We start from the raw sequence: 11354 nt of genomic DNA, 5'->3' as shown, positions 1-11354 counted from the left end.
AATTTACGGGTCGAAGTATTTCCGAGCTTTTCTACTCGGGTTCTCATTTCGACTTATGAGTCGGATTGTCCCCGAGTTTTTTTACGATCAACTCATATAACCTCTTTACACCGACTTGTACCTCGTCGTTTTATCCTGACGACCATCTAGGTCGGTTCATGGGATTTTCACGCTTTGTCGAGCTTAAGTCGGCGCGTTTCGTAGAAAGACTTAGAAAATAAAAAGGATTTTATAAGAGATATTGTAGATGAAAAAGATCTTTATTAATTGGGGAGGTACCTTCTTGCTACTAAGGGTTTTAATAGCCTATTTTCCCTTAGCCTCTACTATGATGCCTCGTTAAAAACCCTTCTCCAGAAAAAAAACCCTTTTGGGAAAAAATCATGAAGTTGGGAAAAGAGTACATTAGGGAGTAGAGTTCGCTTTTAACTGTAGTACCTTTTCATATTACAAGCATGCCACGACCTTGGGAACTCAGTGCCGTTCAAGTCGGTTATTTTATAATAACCTTTTCCTAAAACTTCATTGACTTTGTATGGTCCCTTCCAATTTGCGGCGAGCTTTCCTTCTCCTGATTTGTTGACTCCAATGTCGTTTCTGATTAAGACCAAGTCATCCGGAGCAAATGTTCTTCGAATGACTTTTTTGTTGTACCTTGTAGTCATCCTTTGCTTCAACGCTGCCTCTCTTATCTGGGCATCTTCTCGGACTTCGGGGAGCAAGTCGAGCTCCTCTTTGTGCCCCTGTATGTTTCCGATCTCGTCATGGAGAATTACCCTTGGGCTTTGCTCATTGATTTCTATTGGTATCATTGCCTCTACACCATAGACTAGTCGGAAGGGTGTTTCTCCAGTGGCGGATTGGGGCATTATCCTGTAAGCCCATAGCACTTGAGGGAGCTCTTCAGCCCAAGCTCCTTTTGCTTCCTGCAATCTCTTCTTTAGCCCTGCCAGTATGACTTTATTGGCTGCCTCGGCTTGCCCATTGGCTTGTGGGTGCTCTACCGAGGTGAACTGATGTTTGATTTTCATACTGGCTACCAAGCTTCTGAAGGTAGCATCGGTGAATTGGGTTCCATTATCCGTAGTGATGGAATAAGGTATCCCATATCTTGTGATGATATTTTTGTAGAGAAACCTCCGACTTCTTTGAGCGGTGATGGTAGCCAATGGTTCTGCTTCTATCCACTTTGTGAAATAATCTATTCCCACAATCAGGTATTTGACTTGTCCTGGCGCTTGGGGAAAATGACCTAACAAATCCATTCCCCATTTTGCAAAAGGCCATGGAGAAGTGATACTGATAAGCTCTTCTGATGGAGCCACGTGGAAATTTGCATGCATCTGATATGGTTGACACTTTTTCACAAATTCTGTGGCATCTTTCTGCAAGGTCGGCCAATAGAATCCAGCTCGGATTACTTTCCTGGCTAGTGACCTTGCTCTGAGATGGTTTCCGCAGATTCCACTATGTACTTCCTCCAACACCTCGGCAGTTCTCGAGGTCGGTACACACTTTAATAGTGGTGTTGATATCCCCCTTCGGTAGAGAATATTTCTCACCAAGGTGTAGTGTTGTGCTTCCCTTCGGATCTTTTTAGCTTCTTTCTCCTCTTTAGGGAGGATGTCGAATTTCATGTATTCGACTAAGGGGTTCATCCATCCGAGGTTTAAACCGACTACTTCAAGTACTTCTTGTTTGTCTTCTACTTTTACTACTGAGGGTTCCTGGAGGGTTTCTTGGATCAGGCTTCTGTTGTTCCCCTCCTGGTTTGGTACTTGCTAACTTGGATAGGGCATCCGCTCTGCTGTTTAGATCCCGAGTTATGTGTTTGACCTCAGTTTCTGCAAAGCGCCCAAGGTGCTCCAAAGTTTTCTCCAAGTACCTCTTCATATTTGGGTCCTTTGCCTGATATTCTCCATTTATCTGGGAGGTCACTACTTGTGAGTCGCTGTATATCATCACCTTTGTAGCACCGACTTCTTCTGCCAGTTTTAATCCAGCGATCAAGGCTTCATATTCCGCCTGATTATTTGAAGCTGGAAATTCAAATTTTAAGGAAACCTCTATCTGGGTTCCTCTTTCATCTACCAATATTATGCCTGCACCGCTTCCTGTTTTGTTGGAGGATCCATCTACATAGAGTTTCCATGTAGTTGGTTTTTCCTCCTGTTCTCCTGCGTATTCTGCAACGAAGTCGGCAAGGCATTGGGCTTTAATAGCTGTCCGAGTTTCATATCTTAAGTCGAACTCGGAGAGCTCTATTGCCCATTGAACCATTCTCCCTGCAACATCCGTCTTTTGGAGGATTTGCTTCATGGGTTGGTTTGTACAGACTCTTATTGTATGAGCTTGAAAGTAAGGTCGTAGCCTTCGTGAGGCTATTACTAAGGAGTAAGCAAACTTCTCTAGTTTGTGGTACCTTAGCTCAGGGCCTTGTAGAACTTTACTGATGAAATAGACTGGATGCTGTTCGACCTCGTCTTCTCTTATCAAGGCTGATGAGACAGCCTTGTCCGCTACGGATAAGTACAGGACGAGGTCTTTTCCAGATACTGGTCGGGTTAGAATAGGAGGTTGGCTTAAAAACTTTTTGAACTCCTAGAACGCCTCCTCGCATTCAGGAGTCCATTCGAACTGGCATCCCTTTCTTAATAAGGAAAATAGTGGAAGGGATTTTAGTGTCGTCCCTGCCAAAAATCTGGAGAGGGCTGCAAGTCGGCCGTTCAGCTGCTGGACTTCTCTTAAACAAGTCGGACTTTTCATTTCTAGGATGGCTCTACACTTATCGGGATTGGCTTCGATCCCTCTTTGTGTTAGCATAAATCCTAGAAACTTCCCTGCCTCCACCGCGAAGGCGCACTTTGCGGGATTTAATCTCATCCCGTGTAGCCTTATGGTGTCAAAGACTTGAGAGAGATCTGACAAGAGGTCGACTTCTTTCTTGGTCTTCACTAGCATGTCATCGACGTATACTTCCATTAGACTCCCCAGGTGAGGGAAAAACACTTTATTCATCAACCTTTGATATGTGGCTCCTGCATTCTTCAATCCGAATGGCATGACCACGTAGCAGAAATTAGCTCTGGGTGTGATGAATGATGTTTTCTCCTGGTCGGGCTCATACATCGGGATTTGATTATATCCCGAGTAGGCGTCCATAAATGATAAGTATTGGTACCCCGAGCTGGAGTCCACTAGGATATCAATACTTGGTAGGGGATAAGGGTCCTTAGGACATGCCTTATTTAAGTCGGTATAGTCGACACACATTCTCCATTTGCCATTCTATTTTTTGACTAGCACTACATTAGCTAGCCATGTTGGGTACTTGACTTCTCTGATGAAGCCAGCTTCCAGGAGTGCTTGTACTTGTTCTTCTACTATTAGGGCTCGTTTTGGGCCGAGCTTGCGTCTTCTTTGCTGTACAGGTCGGGATCCTGGATAAACCGAGAGTTTGTGGGACATGAGCTCTGGGTCTATTCCGGGCATGTCTGAGGCCTTCCAGGTAAAGAGGTCGGAGTTATCTCTTAGGAGCTTAGTCAATTCTTGTTTTAGGGTTTCCCCTAGGTTGGCTCCTATATGAGCATTTTTCCCTTCCTCTTTACCGACCTGTATCTCCTCGGTTTTTCCTCCCGGTTGTGGTCGCAACTCTTCTTTGGCCCTTGCGCCACCGAGCTCTATCGTGTGAACTTCTCTGCCTTTTCCTCTTAGATTTAGGCTTTTATTGTAGCATTTCCTTGCCAACTTTTGATCTCCCCTTACCGTTGCTATTCCCGCTGAGGTCGGGAATTTCATGCAGAGGTGGGGAGTGGATACCACTGCTCCGAGTCGATTGAGGGTAGCTCTGCTGATTAAAGCATTATATGCTGACCCCACATCAATGACTATGAAGTCTATACTCAGAGCCTTTGATTTTTCCCCTTTTCCAAAAGTGGTGTGAAGGGGTAAAAATCCTAGTGGTTTTATTGGCGTGTCCCCTAATCCGTATAGGGTGTCGGGGTAGGCTCTTAATTCTTTCTCATCTAACCCTAGTTTGTCAAAAGCGGGCTTAAAAAGAATATCTGCCGAGCTTCCTTGGTCTACTAGGGTTCTGTGGAGATGGGCGTTTGCTAGGATCATAGTTATTACTACTGGATCATCGTGTTCAGGGATTATTCCTTGCCCATCTTCTTTTGTAAACGAAATGGTTGGGAGGTCGGATGACTCTTCCCCGACCTGGTAGACTTTTTTGAGATGTCTTTTGCGAGAGGATTTGGTAAGTCCCCCTCCCGCGAACCCTCCTGAGATCATATGGATATGTCTCTCTGGTGTCCGCGGTGGTGGGTCTCTTCTATCCATATCGTCTCGCTTTCTCTTTCCATGACCGTCCGACCTTTCTATGAGATATCTATCGAGCCGACCTTCTCTAGCCAGCTTTTCTATCACATTTTTAAGGTCGTAACAGTCGTTTGTGGAGTGACCATATATTTTATGGTACTCGCAGTAATCGTTGCGGCTTCCCCCTTTTTTATTTTTAATGGGTCTAGGGGGTGGCAGCCTTTCAGTATTACAAATCTCTCTGTATACATCCACTATAGAGATTTTCAGGGGAGTATAAGAGTGATATTTTCTTGGCCTCTCGAGACCGAGTTCTTCCTTTTTCTTGGCTTCCCTTTCCCTCTCTTTTGTTGAGGGAGGGGGCCCAGGTCGCCAACTCAGGTCTCTTAATTTGGCGTTTTCCTCCATGTTGATGTACTTTTCAGCTCTCTCCTGTACATCACTTAGAGAAACGGGGTGTGTTTTGGATATGGATTGCGAGAAGGGACCTTCTCTGAGTCCATTGACTAACCCCATTATGACTGCCTCCGTGGGCAGGTCCTGGATCTCCAAACATGCTTTGTTGAATCTTTCCATATAGGCTCGTAAAGATTCTCCGACCTCCTGCTTTATTCCCAGGAGGCTTGGTGCATGTTTCACTTTGTCCTTCTGGATCGAGAACCTCATCAAAAACTTTCCTGAGAGGTCTTCAAAGCTAGTAACCGACCTCGGGGGGAGGCTATCGAACCACTTCATCGCTGCCTTTGATAGAGTGGTCGGGAAGGCTTTGCATCTCGTAGCGTCGGAAGCATCGGCTAGGTACATCCGACTTTTGAAGTTGCTCAGGTGATGCTTTGGATCCGTGGTTCCGTCATAGAGGTCCATATCTGGGCTTTTGAAGTTCCTCGAAACTTTTGCTCTCATTATGTCCTCGCTGAAAGGATCCTCCCCACCTAAGGGCGGCTCTTCTTGTTCGTCACGGGAGTTGCGACCTTTGAGGGAGGATTCTAACTTTAAGAGTTTTCTTTCTAACTCTTTTCGTCGTTCCATCTCCTCTTTCAGGCTCTTTTCAGTTTTCTTTTGTCGCTCTCGCTCTTGTTCTAACTGTTCCAGGCGGCTGTGGACTAATCCCATGAGCTCAGTTACATGGGGTGGTCCTTCTTTTTCTGACTCGCGCCCTTCTGAGGAGTTTACCTTCGGGTTCTTTACTCCGGAGGTGCCTTCTCTGTGCTGATTATCAATTTCCTGGTGGAGGGTGAAGTCCACGTCGTTGTTGCCTGTGTCCAGATTCTCTTGTTCAGAATCTGTCTCCACATGACCTTCTTCATGGGATCTGTCTGCCATCGGTGGATGATCTCTCGGGTCCCCGGCAACGGCGCCAATGTTACGGTAGGTAACCGGAAATTAATAGGATAGATGGCGCTAGTGGGCCCAATCGTCTGCGGACGGTAGTCTCCGAGCTGGTTTGCACACTGAAGCCTCCTTCCGACTTGTGTACGTGAGTGAATGGGGGGTGGTACCTGCAAAGACACTCCAATGCCTAAGTTAGCAAGGATGTGAGCAGGTCTAGAGAGTATTGGGCTTAGAGATACCTGAGGGGAGTCAGTGTATTTATAGTGGTGAGCCAATAACCACCGTTGGAGTAGTGCCATATTTCTAGGGTGTTAACCGTCCCATTATCTTAGGGAGGTTAAGATATGGCTCGATAAAGTAGTTAGAGAGATTTTAGGGGCAGTTACTCATTTGAATGAGTGCTTATCTGCCAGCTATTCTCCGTCCCGACTTCTTTGGAGTAAGTCGGGTTTAACACTGACTTCTTAGTATGAAGGTTGGTGCTTAGCAAGGCTCAATCCTCTGGACTAGGCCTTTTATTTGGACCTGGGCCTTTATTATTGGGCCAGGGTGTGAACAGATATCATAAATTGGAACTGAAGAGTAATTATTGTCTTAATTTAAAGAGATACAAATATTGTGACAGATTGTATGGCTAAAATAGCGATTTTTCGTAAGGAGTCTTATTCAAAGTGGTTTCAACTTCGGAGTGATCTTTAATATTGAATTAACCCAGATATGACCCTAACCAATTAATTTGGCTTGTTTTTCTTTTTTTTTTTTTTGTTTATTTAGTCACCAAAAATATGGTGGGAGAACCCAAGACTTTGTAATACTCTTTCTCAGATATTGGTCCTATGATGCTCATAACATAGCATCCCCCTTTAAGAGCCAGCATCCTGATGGCTCCACTTTGCGGCACTTCAATAGTAACACTTCGCTCAACTTTTTGTCGGTCAAAACCCTCCACAAAACACTTTGCATGTAGCTCTTTTCATTTAGCCGGCTCTTGTTTCAACGATAGCACCCATGAGATGGGCTACATGACTTTGGAAAAACTATCACTACAAAAAGCTGGTTCATACAATAGCAGATCCTAAAGCCTTATAACTTATAAGACTCTTTTTCAGGTATTTGTCCCATGAGACTAATAATATTAATACACATGTTTAGAGTGTTAAAACAGACCTGGAAAATTGAATCTTTTCCATCCTTAGCCATTATCATATTTTCATATTTTCAGACTTTCATACTTGTTGAATGTAATAATGTTATTTGTCGTTGTAGATCTTAAAAAAATTTCAAAATAAAAAATAAAAAATATCAAATGTGTAAATGTAAATTGATATTTTGTGTTCACTAAACAGAGTAGATGACTGACATCTGTACCTATATGAACAACAATCCACAAGTAACAATCAATATGTCAATATTCTATAACTAAACAACATTCCTCTATTTAATAACATCACGTACACGTAACACACCCACAACCAACCCAAAAAATGTAGTATTTAGAACCCTATTATTCTGACTTTATAGCAAAAGCTATTTTGTGTTGATCTTCATGCAGTTTCTTCCAAGTTAGAATGAGAGCAGCAGGATCAAGCAATCCTTCTAGCACTTAAAATCCTAAAGAGGCACGAACTTGTCGAGATGTATGGGGTTCCCTTTCTTAAATACGCTGCAATTAATCCTAGATATGATTTCACCTATATCCTTTAATAATAGAAACAAGAGATGCGTGTAGACTGTCAGCAGCTGCAAATAAAAAAGATACGTGAATGCACAACTTTATGGCATTCAAACACCGGTGATTTCAGAGGTAAAGGTGAAAATCTGCAATATTGCTTCAAGTGCAGAAACATTCCAACTCTCAACATGTCTAACAATCTGTCAAGCAAAATGTTATAGCTACTGGTTAGTATGGATTATTAGAATCACATCAGTAAAGTAATACAGTAGGAAGACAGTTGAATTTTGATTCTAACTTTGAAATCTTTATCTAATTCATAATATGTGCTTCCATCAATTGAAATCAGAGGTCTCCAAGGAAGGTTCAAGTTGGTCCTGCATATAAGACAAAACCAAAAAAGGGAAAAGGAAAACAAATTTTTATATTGATGATGAGACAGATTCTAAGTTAGATTTCTGTTTATGCATTTTTTCCTATATATCAATATTATAGTGAGCATTAAGCAACGCTTCAGGAAGCCAAAAGTTCATAACTACTTGATTGCCTTAAAGTAAAAAGGACACCAGTCACCAGGTAAAAGTTTTACGAACATTCACAGATATTATTATAACCTTTCAAAAGCAGAATTGCACCACTTTACTTTTAGAATCAAGTATCATACTTTGAGCTAATTGGCAAACCGGAAAGTCGCAACAGATTTGAGATGCATATAAGAAGGAAAACGCGTGCATGCACACACACACACACATATTAAACATGCTAGCAGAAGATTAAGGGAATAAAAAATTATCCAAAAGAGAAATTCGGATGTTATTTATATTAATGCACATAACAAGCAAGGTACACCTTAGTTTCCAAGTTGCTAGCACAAAGTTTGTTTCAGAATCGACATCCTGCGTTATGAATGTATACCATGAGAAAGCATGAAGCTGTATCTTTTTGAACACACTATGTAGTGCAAGAGTCTAGATCCAAAGAGTGATCCAAGTAAATTCTATAGACAATAAGAAGAATGGTAATTGATAAACCTTCCAACTCTTCATATATTAGAAGTCAAATGTCTTAAGATATTGACATTGACAGAGTGACAGCTTCCTGAGATTCGACAGATATCAAAGTTTTCAGTTGACAAAACAAGTCGGTAAAAACTTCACATATAAAGAGAAGGATTAGAACATATAACCCAAAGAAAGAAATAGATCTTTTCTAAGGATAAAAATCCCACACCAAATGAGTTTTAAATGACAAAAGTATAAAGAATAGAGGAAGAGTTCAAATTAACACATTATGAATTCATAATGAGCCTTCTCTATGATCCAAAGTTTCAGGTTCAATACTTGACTAAAGTGAGACAACTCAAACTGAGAATTCTCTTGAGAATTGAGATAGATCTTCAAAAAGAATGCACTTTCCTTTCTAGGGAGAATATTGATTCCTAGATAAAAGCCATTAAGGCTGCACATTTCACATTAACCAGCCTATCAGTCCTGAATAGCTTGTCTAATGTATGATCTATGAACCAATTCTTTGCGGTTTTACAATATACTCCATTTAGAGAGAGTATCTACCTTCTCAATCTTTTGCAGTCTAATTGATGCACAGTCAAAGAAGGGAACGAGCAATTTCAGGTTGCGTGCATATAGCTCCCTACCTGTACGGATGCATTATTGTTATATCCTTAGTTGATTGACACATTTTCAAAGTTATTGATGAAGACCAACTAGAAGAAGAGAGACAAACCAAGCACAATAGAAATTGAGGGAGAAGAAATCAGCATCATTGTAGTTAGTAGTTACTGGGAAACACGATGATTCTTACCACGAAATTTAATAGTTGGATCTTCAAAGATACAGTTTTCGGCATAAATTGAATTGGTGAAGTTTCCTAGTTGTTAAACATGAGATACATGTCAGTCAATCTTCAAACCTTCAACGAATATGCTCTAAATATTTTAATATTTTATTCATTGTTGAATGCATGCTTGTGTTATGTTGGAATTTGTCCTTCTCTCTTATAGTGTGACATTCTATAGCTAGAAACTATTTATTCTGGTTTCAAATGAGTTGTTCATTTAGACAAACCGGCACGTTAGGAGGTTCAATATATATCCAGATACATTGAACTTTTAAGGTCACAATTTGTCCAAATGGACAATTTCTTGAAACTGAAGGGTAAATACATGAGGGTATCATCATCCCATAAAAATAATGGAAGTTAAAAGTGTTAACATAAAGATGCTAAATCAAAGAGAAAGGGGGTAAATAGATGTTAGATAATAGGGGAATTTCAAATAAAAAAAAATACCTGTAACAAAATAAGCTTTGTCATAATCAGACTGGATGATGTTTAGGACATCATCAACGCTAGAAAGAGGGAATTCATCTCGGAATTCCTCGGTATCTTGGCTCAAAGAGCTGAACAATAACAAGCGGGTAATGATAACTACATTATGCTATGTCTCTCAAAATTGAAAATTGAAGAGTAGAAGCAACTATAGTGATAGAGACCTTGCTTGATTTGAAGGGGAGAAGAGCCTCAAGAGCTCCGTCACTGCACTCACTGCAGCTTTGAGTATCGGAGGTGTTTCGGTTTCTGAGTTAGAACTCTTTCTTCTACTATTCGGTGCGCTACCGTTACTGTTACTATTACTGCTTGTATTTGAGAAACACTGGCATTGGAACACGTGATTCCTTCTCAACTGCAACTGCAATAACATAATTCCAAATGTATACTAGATTCTTCACTTCAGAGAAGAGAAGCATCAAACTATTTAGAATGGAATACCTTGGAATTTGAAGGTGGGAGAAGAGGAGGAGGTGTTCCAATGAAGTGGAATATTGTTTGAGCCATTTCCTACTACGGTTTGATTCATATCATCATTTTCATTTCGGTTCTGAAGTTGTTTCTGTTATAAGGGTCTTTCGTCATGGCCAAGGACGGACATAAGGGGAAAAGAAAGAGGGGGGGGGGGGGGGGGGGGGGAATATATAGCCTAGTATAAATAAAAGTACAATTTAATTCTAAATATTAATAATTTTTAATATTTAAAAAATAAGTAATAATATTAAAAAAATTTGACTACTATTTTTTAATTAAATAAAAATTTTTAAATTTTATAAAGTGAATTTTTTTTGTGGTCATTTTTTTTTATTTATTTAATATTAATTTTTTTTTCAACTGCTATAATTAAGAGATCTGTTTTAACTATGAATATTGTGAAAAATAATTTAGAAAAAAAATAAAAGATGAATTTTTTGTTAATTGTCTTTTAATTATATTGAAAAAAAATTACTAAAAACTTTGACATAAATTCTATTATTGGTGAATTTTATGATACGAAGAATCGACCACTTCGTTAGTAAAAAGTATACACATATTTTTTTATTTTAAAATATATTTTTTATTGGTATATTTTTGTAATACATCTTATATTATATTATTTTTTTACATAATTTTTAATATTATATGTATTATTAGCCCGCCATAATATCATTTCTGGATCTGTCCCTGGTCATGGCTCCCTCAATTTTGTGTGGTTATGGTTCTCGTAAGTCATTATTCGTCAGCAACATCAGAGACGGGAACGGATCCTCTCAATTTTTTTAACAATTGAGGGAGTAAAGTGGGATCTCTTACCATTAATTTTGAGTGGGACCAATAATAAATATGAGAGAGAACAATTAAGGATTAGAGATCACACTTTACACTCTCAATTTTTTTAACAATTAAGAGAATCCATTCCCCATCAGAGACAGCAGGCAGCAACTTTGATATTCACATTATTCAACTTTTTTTTCTAAGTTTATCTCGTGTCTCCAATTCTACTAATGAAAATTTAATTTATTGGATCTGAATTTTATTGAAAGATTTATTGCTAATAAAAATAAATGGTTGCATTTTTATGATTAGATTTTTTTTAGGTTTGTTTGACCCTATCTTTGAAAAAGATTTCTTTTAAATGATATTTTTTTAAATTTTTTTTATAAAAATAAAAGTAATTTTATATTTAAATATTTTATATAAAAAA

General features: G+C 39.6%; 1 protein-coding gene across 2 annotated transcripts; it reads right to left on the bottom strand.

The window, feature by feature from the left end:
- Window positions 1-7001: 7001 nt before the first annotated feature.
- LOC130951001 (uncharacterized) lies at window positions 7002-10286 on the bottom strand. 2 transcript variants are annotated; one of them, XM_057879607.1, is made up of 8 exons: window positions 10112-10286; window positions 9835-10031; window positions 9632-9741; window positions 9146-9211; window positions 8896-8978; window positions 8174-8220; window positions 7623-7701; window positions 7002-7524 (listed from the first exon to the last, which is right to left on the bottom strand). In XM_057879607.1, exons 1-8 carry the CDS (start codon window positions 10175-10177, stop codon window positions 7435-7437), a joined length of 738 nt encoding a protein of 245 aa, XP_057735590.1. In that variant the 5' UTR covers window positions 10178-10286; the 3' UTR covers window positions 7002-7434. The 2 variants fall into 2 exon arrangements, with proteins under 2 accessions (XP_057735590.1, XP_057735591.1); XM_057879608.1 differs by lacking the exon at window positions 8174-8220.
- Between the last annotated feature and the right edge of the window lie 1068 nt (window positions 10287-11354).

The sequence above is a fragment of the Arachis stenosperma genome, chromosome 9 (assembly GCF_014773155.1).
Source record: "Arachis stenosperma cultivar V10309 chromosome 9, arast.V10309.gnm1.PFL2, whole genome shotgun sequence".
Lineage (NCBI taxonomy): Eukaryota > Viridiplantae > Streptophyta > Magnoliopsida > Fabales > Fabaceae > Arachis > Arachis stenosperma.
Note: the sequence above shows the minus strand (reverse complement) of the source record. Positions and strands in the feature narration are given on the sequence as shown.

Excerpts from the sequence above, each read along its gene's own strand:
- LOC130951001 (XM_057879607.1), bottom strand. The coding sequence starts at position 10,177 with ATGGCTCAAACAATATTCCACTTCATTGGAACACCTCCTCCTCTTCTC. Across the intron at positions 10,032-10,111 it reads TCCCACCTTCAAATTCCAAG|TTGCAGTTGAGAAGGAATCA; the intron begins GTATTCCATTCT and ends ATGTTATTGCAG. Across the intron at positions 8,979-9,145 it reads TCCAACTATTAAATTTCGTG|GTAGGGAGCTATATGCACGC; the intron begins GTAAGAATCATC and ends GCATCCGTACAG.